Source organism: Camellia sinensis, chromosome 1, assembly GCF_055761805.1.
Source record: "Camellia sinensis isolate YWXY chromosome 1, ASM5576180v1, whole genome shotgun sequence".
Taxonomy (NCBI): domain Eukaryota; kingdom Viridiplantae; phylum Streptophyta; class Magnoliopsida; order Ericales; family Theaceae; genus Camellia; species Camellia sinensis.
The window spans coordinates 14,195,222-14,207,511 of record NC_138961.1 but is presented as its reverse complement, the minus strand read 5'-3'; the positions used below and the strand labels follow the sequence as shown (position 1 = coordinate 14,207,511).

Genomic DNA, 12,290 nt, shown 5'->3' with positions numbered 1-12,290 from the left:
TTTACCCAACTTCCACATAATCCTCAAATCCCTAACATGTTTTTGACTATTTGCCCACTTTTGTCCTAGTCACACACACATACAAGTATGTCGTGTATATATATAAATATAAATTCAACACGTGATAAAGTAAGAAAAAAGAATGTAATATTATAGGAAAAAGGAAATGATGATTTTTCTAATCTTTTTATAATTTTTGAAATTTGGTAAATTTATGAATATTATGTTTAAAAATACTTTAAAATTTGGAGGAATGTAAGAAATGGGGCACAAAAACTGTAGACCGGCGAGAATATTTTTTAGTGCAAGATTAAAGTTGCATTATTTACTTGATTTTTAGAAATAAAATTTTAAATTAAAATAATTTTAAACTCATTTCTTGTGTAAAGTGGCGTTTTAAGTTAAAAAAAAAAATCAAAATTTGTTTTAATAAAGTAATTAAAAATAATGTTTCTAATACATGATTGCGTGCAATTTTAAAAATTAATTAATGAATAATAGGAAAACTTGTCATTTTATATTTTAATATTTGTTCAATTTATCATTAATTTGTAAATATTTTCTTAATCTATCACTGATAAATAATATTCCTTTTTAAAATTATTGAAATTGTGAAACAAAATTTGTATTATGTTTTTAATTGATGGGAGATAAATCACTATGTTTGGTTTTAAAAAATTGAGGTTTTTTTTTTCCTATTTTTTAATTTTTAGTAATTTTTTTTAATGTTTTACATATATTTTTTATTTTTTAAATACATCCAATCTAAACATTCTTGAAAAATATAAAATTTATGAAAAAATATTAAAAAAATACGAAAATTCAATATAATTTTCGTATTTTGTTGTATTTAATAAATTTTTATACAAATTATTTATTGTTTAAATATATTATAATTAAGTGAATCTAAAGATTTTAAAAATTTGATGAAAATATGTATAAAAAATTATTTTTCAAAATTGAAAACTAAATTTTAAAAGAAGGTGAATTTGATTTTTAAAAAAAATTTGAGCATGATCCCTAAAATTACCAAAAAATAAAAATAAAAATAAAAATAGCGGCGCTCTAGTAGTACCTTTTTTTTTTGGGTGAACACGCTTGTAGTACTTGTACCTCCTCGAATTGCTTCTAAATTCAGCGGGACCCCATCTCTCTCCCTCTCTCTCTAAGAATCTCCACGACAACAGCTTCCAAGCAAGAGGAAAATAAAAAAAAGGGGAAAAAATATCAAAGCCACCGATTTGACTCGTACTTTTCTCTCTCTTTTTCTCTCTCGCCTGCGAACGAAGTGTCGTCTCTCTATCCCTCTTCCTATTGGTCTTCGATCCCGCACGATTCATGAATGCCGGTACGTTTCGACTCTCTCCAACTCTGCAATGTTGAGTTAATTTCAATTTTGAACTTGTTTGTGCTCAATTTCGCCTTTGTTTTATGATAAACCCTAGATTACTTTTTTTTTGGGGTCGAGCTAGGGTTTGGGAATTCTTCGAGATTCTGCGATTGTTTAATTGTGTGTTTAGTTCTTATATCAATTCTTAATTTATGGAAGTTTTGAACTTTTTATTTTGCTTTGTCCCCCCCCCCCCCCTCCTTTTTGCTGAATTGGGATGGGATTTGTTTGATTTCGTGGAATTTTGTGTGTTTGGAATGCTTGAACACTATCTCGAGCTTTGAAATTTATAGTTTTTGGCAACGCTGATGTGTTTCTATGATATGTGGCTTATCATTGATTTGCAATGGCCTTTACTGTTAGTTTTTCTAGTTATTGGGTTGAATATGGTCTATGTTTACTTGCAACTAACAGGATTGGAGTTTACGAGTTATTGTGGTTGAATTGAACAGCTTGAGGCTTGTTTTAACTTTTGCGTACTGTAGATTTTGTTGATTTTTTTTTAAAATTATTTTAATCGACAGGTTGGTGACAAACATATAAAAATGTTTGAATTTCAGTGTTTTCCTGGCTTAAACACTTCATGGATTTTGGATTGTTGCATTTTTTTTCCTTCCGGAAATACATAGATAATCTCGATGTTGTAAGTATTTTCACCGTTTGTTCTGTTTATTATTGGGTGTAAAACTCTCAGTTTTGTAGCAGGGTTTCTTAATTGAATATGCTAATTTACTGAATTACTGATTCTGACAAAAAGGTTTGTGGAATTAATTATTTGAAACTCATTCTTTCCTTGGGTATTGTTGATTTCAAATTTTATCTTTTTCTCATTCAGGCTATCACAGGTTACAGCTTCAGAAGTGGTTGATTTAGACACTAAAACAAGCTGTTGAGGGAAAACCCTTGGCACTTATGCATCTTTGCAACTGGTTTTGAAAATGGCGGGAAATGCGAGATTTGAGTCAACCTCAGGCAGTCCAGAACTGGGGTTTGTCGGCAACTATCCAAACGGACCAAGAGGGAGTTACCCTGGTCTGAGTTTGGACAGGTCTGGAAGCTTTCGAGAGGGTGGTGAAAGTCGGGTGTTTGGTTCTGGGACCGGTATATCTCGGGCAAGTGGAGGGAATTTACCTCCCTTGTCACAATGTCTGATGTTAGAGCCTATTATAATGGGTGATCAAAAGTATACACGGTCAGGTGAACTAGAACTAAGGAGGGTTCTGAACATTTCTGTTGGGAGTGCCTCGGAAGAAAATTCTTTTGGAGTTGCTCATTCTAGGCCTTCACCTCTGGTGGCCACGGAGGAACTAAAGCGTTACAAAGAAAGTATCTTAGATGCCAATAACAAGGCCAGGTATTTTATTTTATTATGCTATATTCTTTCTGATGTACAAACTTGATATTTAAATTGACTTTGATCTGCTATATGCAATTTTTTCTATTGAGATCTTATAATTCTTTTGTCAGTTAACATACTTCTAAGCTGTGATTTGTCCTTCACTATCACTCAGTCTTGTCTGTGTTTTCCCGTGACAAAAAGCAAGACATACTTTGTTGTTATTGGTGCCTTGGACACAGAGTGGATCTCTTATGTAAAGGGGAAACCCAGATTATAGTTGGTTGGCGATTTCCTGATATTGCAACTTACTTGATAAAGATTTGACTTTTTGGCCAGGGGTAGAGGGAAAAAATTAGATCAACATTTGCTTAAATTGAACAAGTATTTTGAAGCTGTGAACTCCAAGAAGCAGCAAAGGAATGAGTTTTCAACAAATGAACGATCAGGTGGATTGAACTTGAAGATGGGAACCCAGATCCATCGAAACCCTCCAGATCTTGCTGCTCAAAGAATTACGGATCGGGCTAAGAATGCTGTTCTTAATAAGCGTGTACGAACATCAGTGGCAGAAACGCAGGTATGTGATTGATATAATATAGCATTAATACTGCATGCTGCTTTTACAAACACTCATCAAACTTCTAAATTTGTCACTGATGCATTCAAAAATTTATTTTATTTTTTTCATGTTATGTAGTCTGACCTTTGTTGCTTGGACCATATTTGATACCTTGATTATTGTTTCACATTAGACGTTTTAGTTGACAGAGATATTAAACAATGATTTTGGTGTTTCTCATACATCTTGATATTCATTCATTTTAGTATGCAAGCTGAAATTCATTTAGGAGATTCTATCATATTCACTATAGTGGATATCAAATAAGATTATTTATAGGAATCCTTAAAATACTTTTTTCTTGTTCAAGCATTTGGGAAAGCTAATAAAGTCATTGCATAATATATATATATATATATATATATATATAATGTAGCGAACAGCAAACTCACCTATGTAAAAGGTGATAAGTGTTGAATTCTCATCTCACAGCCTAGTGTCCATTTTTGCTCAAATTTTGTGCACCACGTTTTTATTATTTTCCAAAGGTATCATTAGTTTTAGGTACATCAAGTTGATTATTGCAATTTATTAGTTTGTTATTGTCCCAATTATTGTTTCAGGCAGAATTCCGGAGTAATGGGTTAGCAAGGCAGCCTTTGGTCATGGCAAAAGATCGTGATATGCTTAAGGATATTAGTCCTGGCTCTGATCTTGTTGAAGAAAAGATTCGCAGACTGCCTGCTGGAGCGGAAGGGTGGGACAAAAAAATGAAAAGAAAACGTTCAGTAGGCACAGCTTTCACAAGACCTGTAGATAGTGATGGAGAATTGAAGCGACCTATGCATCATAAGGTTAGCAATGAATCTGGCTTGCAATCTTGTGATGCCCATAATTTCAGGTAATATTTCTTATTACGAGACAATCTCATGTTCTGTTGCTGCTGGTGTAGGGCTTTTACCTCTCCATTTGATGGTTGATCTTGACATTTGATTTTCGGATAAATGGTGCTAATTAATTTTGAAAAGAATATGGAACCTTATTGTAGAGAAAACATCATTTTCTTATTGTTTTGAAGAAAATAAGTATTCCATTTTCAGATCAATTGCTTCAAGGTCGAATGCTTCTTAGATGGATTTAGACTTTATGGCATAGCTAGCTTAGCTAGTAAAGTTCTTGGTGTGGTATTAGAGATGTGGGATAAAATCTTGCTTTCCCTCGGATTAGGAGTTATGGGTAGGGTTGTAGAGGGAGGGCTACTTTGTGTGTAGTCCATCACCATTGGACCAAAAAAAAGTTTAGTTGAATCTTTTTATTATTAGGCATTATGAATGTTTGTATTTGTCATGTTCATTTGTTTGGACTTGGCTCCATTAGGGATGAATTTCTACGTGATTACCTGCACTTTTGTTTACACATTGCATGCATGCTTTTTTGGGACCTGTTATCTTGCTTTTATTTCGAATAATCTATTCTGTATTCACCTATTGGTTATTCATGTTTTTTACATTGCTCAAAAAATTCTAAATAATTGTCATGTTCTTGAAACTTCACATCACAGATCAGGATCTACTAATGGTAATAGTGGCACTAACAAGTCAGATAGCAGTTCTTCGCCTGCTACTTCGTTTGCTCGCACAATGCCCAAGCATGAACAGGAAAAGGCCACTATTACAAGGGATCTGACAGCTGGATTGAATAAGGAAAAACTTCTTGCAAAGGGAAACAATAAGTATGTATTTTAAATATTTAGAATTATGATTGCCCAATCAGTGTAGGACCTGGCCAGTATCTGACTCGTTTTAGTTAAACTGCATTTACTTTTTTGGTTACTTGGATGATATGATATCATGTCCCAATGTCATAATTTTTTTTTTGATGGTTTATGCAATTATATCCCATTTTCTAGGTTAAATATCCGGGAGGACAATCACATTGTCAGTCCTAGTCCAGTGACAAAAGGAAAGGCTTCCAGGGCTCCGCGAACAGGCTCTGTAACGGCTGCAAACTCATCTCCTAATATTCCCCGTGTATCTGGAGCACCTGAGAGCTGGGGACAGCCTTCAAATGTGAACAAAATTCATTCAATTGGTGGGGCTAACAATCGCAAGCGTGCTATGCCCTCTGGATCATCTTCCCCATCCATGGCTCAGTGGGTTGGTCAGAGACCACCAAAAATGTCTCGCACCAGGAGAGCTAATCTGGTGTCTCCAGTCTCAAGCCATGAGGAAACGCAGATATCGTCTGAAGGATGTTCTCCTTCTGATTTTGGTAGTAGAATAAATTCTAGTGGAACCAATGGTTTGGTTTTCCCAAGGGGGGTGGCTAATGGCGCCCAGAAGTTTAAAGTGAAACTTGAAAATTTATCATCCCCTGCCAGATTTTCTGAAAGTGAGGAATCTGGTGCAGGTGAAAATAGATTGAAGGAGAAAGCTATGGGTAGTGAAGAAGTGGAGGAAAAAGCTGTTACTGCTGTTCAGAATGCTGGCACTTCTGTATTTCTTTCAAAGAAGAGTAAATCACTTATTAAGGAAGAAATTAGTGATGGTGTGCGGAGACCAGGGCGGAGTGGAAGGGGCTCTTCATTTTCTATGGCTAGTATTTCACCAGTAAGGGAGATGCTGGAGAATGCAGCCACAACTAAGCCACTTCGAAGTACGAGGCCTGGCTCTGATAAGAATGGAAGGTGCTGAGTTCCCCCCCCAAGACGATGAAATTTAAATTCCAATTGTACCTTTTATTGTGGCTTTCAATGCTGATAAGTATTTATTATTATTTGCAGTAAGACAGGCCGTCCTTTGAAAAAGCTGTTAGATCGCAAAGGCTTTTCTCGTCGTGGGCATATGTTAAGTAGTGATTCACCAGATTTCACAGGTATGATTTCACTATGATCTATCATATATGAACCTATATGTTTTCTGCGGGTGGTTATTCTCTATTCCATTATTATGGAAAGTTTGTTGACTTTTATTTAATAGATTTCAGAGAGAAAGGTATTTTAGAATGCATAGTTCCTATATTGCTTCCCCCTGCCCACTATAGTTTTTGTTTATTTTAAATGCATGAATATGACTATTTTTTGCATATGATATTCCAGGGGAATCAGATGATGATCGTGAAGAACTTTTGGAAGCTGCAAATTTGGCCCGTAATGCTAGTTGTACGGACTGAAATCAACTTTGTTTTGCCATTTTTAGCAGTAGTTTTTATTGTCTCTTATATGAGAATATTTTTTTATTAGGATTTTGCTTGCTTCTGCAGATCGTGCTTGTTCTAATTTATTCTGGAAGAAAATCGAGCCAATTTTTGCTCCTGTCAGCTTAAATGACATGTCCTACTTTTCCCAACAGGTGGTAGCCTGAATCTGTAATAATAACTGTGCTTTGTTTATTTATTTATTTTTGTTATTTGAATGTTAATCTCTAGTTCATATTTGACTTGAGGGCTCTTTGGATGTATAATGGTAGTAAAGTATTCCCTTTTGTTTCCTCTGGCAGATTAGGAACTAGTTAAATTTGGAGCAACTAGTTATATTATATATTTGAAATCTAATAAATATAGAAAACCATATAATTTGTGTGTGTCTTCCATGTGTCATGTCGGCTTGTCCATGTCGTGTCACATATCCGTGTCCATATTACCTCCAAGCTATAGTTTCTTTGGGTACAAAATGAGATTTTATGTTCCTTTTACTTATCTATTCCTTTCAGTCTTTGGTTCCCCCTGTATGGCCTTTGATTTGCGTCAAATCATACTGTCGCTGGTGCTGTTGTCTGTCTACTTGATCATTTTTTCCACCTCAATGATGTTTTGTTTATTTACTCATATTTAGCATATTGTTTGTCCTCCTTTTGAACTCGCAAGCATCTAATGTGTTTACAGTGAAAAATACAAGTTCCCGAAAGTAACCTTTAATTTAAAGATCGCAAATTGTAATATTGTGGGTAACATTTTTAAACAACTACTCCAAAAGTATATTTTAGTAATGTTCCAAATCTTTCCTGTTGACTTTTCAAAATGCCCTAAAGTTTTGACACATTCTGAAAAGGAAGATGGATGAAAATTCTGGATAGATGTGTATCACGTAATCTAGTTGGATGAACTTTGAGAATGCGTTCCTTTTTATTTTCATCTTTTCTTGCTCCCTTCTCTCCTTTTCAATCATCTTAGCATTTGTGTTTGTCTTGGTTCATAATCTTTAATCTCTTTTATTGCATGTCTTGGTGTTCACAGCTTTTTCTTGAATTTTCATTGTCTTGAATGATTTACTTTTTATTCATTGCAAAAAAGGAAGACAGAAAGGAACATGTTGTCAACATCCTCTCTGAACCATGTACTAGAAAGCTATCTTCTTATTAGCATTAGTCATCAAAACTGAAAGCAACTATAATATTTTGGTTGGAAGTAGTTGGTCTAAATTTGTGTATGGTTCATGGATCTGTTCATCCAGTAGTTCTCACATTCTTTTGCTTTTGCAGGGTGATATTGTGCATGAAGAAATTTCTGCATCTGATAAAATGGGTTCTGGAGAAATAGATAGAAGCCTGCAAACTCAGATTGAATCAAAGGAGTCTGCTAGGATGGTGGAGTTCACTGATCAATTTCAAGATTTTGATATTTTGGGTGGAAAATTAGATTCAGAAAGTAGCTTAAACAAAGTTATCCCATTATACCAAAGAATATTATCAGCTTTGATTGTAGAAGATGAAATTGAAGAATTTGAAGAAAATGACATGGGAAGAAATGATTCACTTCAATATGCTCCAAATGATATGCGTTGTGATGCTGAACCCGGAAAGAGGGATAGAATAGAATTTGAATGTGAGTCAACAGTTGGTGCTCAAACTTGGAAACAATGTGCTGGAAACAGATTTTTTTCTTGTAATGGGAGTAATACGCCTTGTAGAAGCCCAGGTGCACGGTATATTCCACAGAATGATGAACTGTTGCAAGGAGAAAGTGGATTTGAGCATTTGGATGTTGGGGTGTTGTCTGGGCCTTTGGGTAATGATCTGGATGGGCCACAAATTGTGCAAAACAATGGTTTCAGCATATCTTCCTCTGATAGCCAATATGAGAAAATGTGTATGGAAGAGAAACTCTTGCTGGAGCTGCAGAGTATTGGCATATATCTCGACAGAGTGGTATGTTTTACTTATATGGTAGATGATGCTTATTTGTATGGTGTTTCTCATCATTCAATAGAAGGGCTCAACACCATTTGGTTCTATGAAGCATGGATACAACATGATGTGTATGTATTGACATAGCAATTTACAAGAAGTTACTCGTACACGATGGGGACACCATAATAAATCTTAATATATATATATATATATATAAACAAACAAATTATTAATTTTTTAGATTGAAAAAATTAACTAAAATTTTAAAATGAAAATTAAACTCTTTAGTGTGTGTGGTGCACCACGGTTAATTCAAGGGTTTTCTCCAATCCGATAGCCCCAAGGAATTGTTAGCCCCTTAGACCCAAGGCTTTGCCACCAGATCAACTCCTTGGCGTTTGTTGGACACGGCTCCCTTATAGGCCTGTACTTGCTTCCTAGCTTTTTTTTTCCTTCTTTTTTTCTTCATTTGCTTCTTGTCTTCTTTGTAAAAGCTCCTTTGGGGATTGTGTTGTGGGAGGCATGCTTACATTGTCAAACATTTGTGAGTTAAATGGCAAAGTGTCTTTTCTGAATCACAGCATTATAATTTTGCAGCCAGCTTTTACTTTCTGCCAACATCTATAATTGTATTTTTTCTTTTACTTCTTTATTTAAAAAAAAAAAATCTCATTCCCACCCTTCTTTTATGAATTTTGCTACAGCCCGATTTAGATGACAGAGAGGATGAAGCTATCAATCAAGAAATTATTCAGCTGAAGAAGGGAATTCACCAACAGGTTAGTGTGCAGCACTTGCATCAAAGAATATCTCCGTTTTCTCAACTATATTTTACAGTATTTTTCAAGCAAAGTTCGTTAGTCCAAGCAAAATTGTTGCAACCTTGTTTGAACATTTTTCTTCTTACATATCTATCTGTCTCACTTGTAGCGTTGACATGCTCTGTTCTTTTTTTTTTGGGTGAATAAGCTCTGTTCTTAATATATGAATATATATATTTTTTCTGTACTGATTCCATAGGTTGGTAAAAAGAAGGCATGCTTAGATAAAGTGTATAAAGCAATTCAGCAGGAAAGGAAGGAGGCAGAAGCACGGTAATACTCAATATTTGAACATCTTTCTTGCATTAGTCTTTTAAGCTTTTCATGATGAACTTCAAATTTCAGAATTGTTTGTTCAAATCTTCTTGAGATGAATACATTGTGGTCATTGCGCAGGGAACTTAATCAAGTTGCAATGGATAGACTTGTGGAGTTGGCTTACAAAAAGCTTTTGGTAATTATTTCATTTCTTTGCCAATCCTCTGTTTGCTCATTCTTGAAGTGATATTGTTTGGCAATATACTTTATAGTGGATGGTTGCTACTACATATTTTAGTAGCAGGGGAAGCATAATGCAGAAATGATGCAAATGATCTCCTACAATTTGTTTTGTTAGAGTTTGTTATCCACCACTAAATTGTGTTACTTTCTATTACTAAACCATCCCTCCCTTCCTCATTCTGTGTAGTCTGAAATCATGTTAAAAAAGCCCTTGTATTTATTATTTATACTGCTGTAAGGATCGTTAACATTATATGAGCATGTTTTTTCCTCCAGTAAGCAGGGGGTGGTTATGTAACATAGCTTGACCAAAGCTTCTATTTTTCTAATTACCACTCTTGTGCCTTTATTTCACGTTAACCACACAGATGAGGCTGTCTGGATTTATTTACCAATTTATTTCGAAAAAGAAGCGAGTATTTTACTTTTTTTTGTGTGATGTGCTGTAGTTGTTCTAGTAGTTGGATGTTTGATTTGTTGGGTTGCTGTAGATTTTAAACCATGAATTGTTTCTGTGACTAAATTTGACAGGCCACTAGAGGAAGTATTGCTTCTAAATGGGGAATTGCTAAGGTGTCAAAGCAAGTTGGTTTGGCTTTTGCAAGGAGGACTCTTGCTAGATGTCGGGCATTTGAAGATTCAGGAACGAGTTGCTTTAATGAACCTTCACTTAAGGATGCACTTTTTGCTGCACCTTGTCAGGGTAATAAGGCAGAACCTTCTACTTGCCTGGGAGTTGGTAATAATAAACTTCCTCTTGTAACCCTGTGCCATACCCCAGGGCACTTTTAAGCAAATGTTATTTTATTACAACGAATTGCCTTAGTAGTTTTATGTTGATTCTCTTAACAAAAATTGCATATTTTGGGCAAATTTTCTGCTCTCAATTTTTTTCTTGGACGATAAGAGGAAGTGCTTGGCTGGGGGGACATTTATATTGGCAGAAAACTGTAGATCTTTTTCTTTGTTCCTATAAGATGTCTCCTGACACTACTGGATTATTGGATGTTTATTTTATCTTCCTCCATCTCAGCTTGTATTTAATGAGTGTGCTTTCTCTACTTACAGGATCCTTCCACAGCAGTGCCGAGCAGCATGATCTTCATAGGGGTTCATTAGATGCATTTGACAATTTTACTCATCAATCTAATCAAGTATTTGCCAAGAACGGACCAATATCGAACAGAGGGAAGAAGAAGGAAGTATTGCTCGATGATGTTGGTGGCAGTGCTGCCTTGAGACCACCATCGACCCTAGCTAGCTCTCTTTTGGGTGGGGCGAAGGGAAAGAGAACTGAGAGAGAGAGGGACAAAGATGTTTCAAGCAGAAATACTGTAGCCAAAGCTGGTCGTCCATCATTGAGTAACTTTAGGGGTGATCGGAAATCGAAAGCAAAGCCCAAGCAGAAGACAGCTCAGCTATCAACATCAGGAAATGGATTTAACAAATTTACTGAAACAACACATCCTGTGTACCCCTCATCTACTGGTTCTCGTGATTTGGTTACTAATGGTGGCAACAATAAAAGAGAGGTCAAGGGAACCATTTCTCAGGATTCACCAAAGGAGACCAATGAAGCAATGGACTTCACTAATTTTCCGATGCCTGAATTAGACTCAATAGACGAATTAGGTGTAGGGGCTGACCTCGGAGGGCATCATGATCTCATGTCTTTGTTGAACTTTGATGAAGATGGTTTACAAGACCTTGAATTAGAGGGACTTGCAATACCTATGGATGACATTTCGGAGTTGAATATGTTTTGATGATGGCAGTACATTGTACATTCTTGTGGATTATTTAACTCTTTAGATAAGAACAACTGTTTTATTTGGGGAGGGGATAGCTACTTATCAATTTTCTCAGGCCAATTAGCACTTGTAATTATGGCCATTCTTTTTGTATACTTCTTACAGAAGTCAATTAAAAATTCTCATTGTTCATGTGATCCAGACAATTCCTAATCATAGTTAATTACAATCTCTTTGAGAGCCTCTCTTGTTATTCTCTTTTCTTATTTCTAGTCGTACTAGCTTCCTAGGAGCTTCACTTTTATGACAGAATATTGGGGTCTATTGTGGATTGGTTGGTCTTCTGTTGTATTTGTTTAATATTTTGAGGCTTTTATGCGTTTACTCTACTTTTTGGCCGTGCGTGCAAGTGTTGACCTTTGTTGGAATTTTGCTGATAACTGATAAAGTCAACTCTGATGCTAATATTGCATTTGAATATTAGGATGCAATTCACAAGTATATAATCTTTGTACTAAGATTTCTCTTTTCAGTTTTCTTTGTTTCCTTCCACCATTGAGCTAGCTTATTGTGAAGACTTCATCAGATCTAGACTCGTACGAGATCACCTCTTGGAGCATTTGTTTTTGATGCTATGAGATTTTGGGCCCTGAATATGAGTGGGGCTTTGAATTCTATTTTTGATATTCGTCTTAAAGAGCTTTGAGGTGTGCTGATGGAATCTCTCTGAAGGTATGTTAAATTCTTTATTTTTCGTTACTCTGTTTCAACTTGTAAACTGAAATCAAGGACATCTCTCCATC

General features: G+C 35.4%; 1 protein-coding gene across 7 annotated transcripts; it reads left to right on the top strand.

Moving 5' to 3' along the window:
• The first annotated feature begins 1,110 nt into the window (after positions 1–1,110).
• Positions 1,111–11,730, top strand: LOC114283022 (uncharacterized). 7 transcript variants are annotated; one of them, XM_082872088.1, is made up of 16 exons: positions 1,111–1,348; positions 1,915–2,033; positions 2,226–2,744; positions 3,066–3,306; positions 3,912–4,189; positions 4,850–5,020; positions 5,198–5,974; positions 6,071–6,162; positions 6,386–6,448; positions 6,550–6,638; positions 7,767–8,432; positions 9,119–9,193; positions 9,435–9,508; positions 9,632–9,689; positions 10,268–10,439; positions 10,805–11,730. In XM_082872088.1, the coding sequence occupies exons 3-16, from the start codon at positions 2,329–2,331 to the stop codon at positions 11,500–11,502; spliced, it is 3,870 nt and encodes a 1,289-aa protein (XP_082728214.1). In that variant the 5' UTR covers positions 1,111–1,348; positions 1,915–2,033; positions 2,226–2,328; the 3' UTR covers positions 11,503–11,730. The 7 variants fall into 7 exon arrangements, with proteins under 7 accessions (XP_082728214.1, XP_082728195.1, XP_082728211.1 ...); XM_082872069.1 differs by having other exon boundaries at positions 10,268–10,475; XM_082872094.1 differs by having other exon boundaries at positions 1,137–1,348; positions 1,951–2,033.
• The last annotated feature ends 560 nt before the right edge of the window (positions 11,731–12,290 follow it).

Bases quoted from the DNA above. Each gene is read 5' to 3' on its own strand.
- LOC114283022 (XM_082872069.1), top strand. From the start codon at position 2,329: ATGGCGGGAAATGCGAGATTTGAGTCAACCTCAGGCAGTCCAGAACTG. The intron at 2,745-3,065 runs GTATTTTATTTT...CTTTTTGGCCAG, and splicing joins GATGCCAATAACAAGGCCAG to GGGTAGAGGGAAAAAATTAG. The intron at 9,194-9,434 runs GTTAGTGTGCAG...CTGATTCCATAG, and splicing joins AGAAGGGAATTCACCAACAG to GTTGGTAAAAAGAAGGCATG.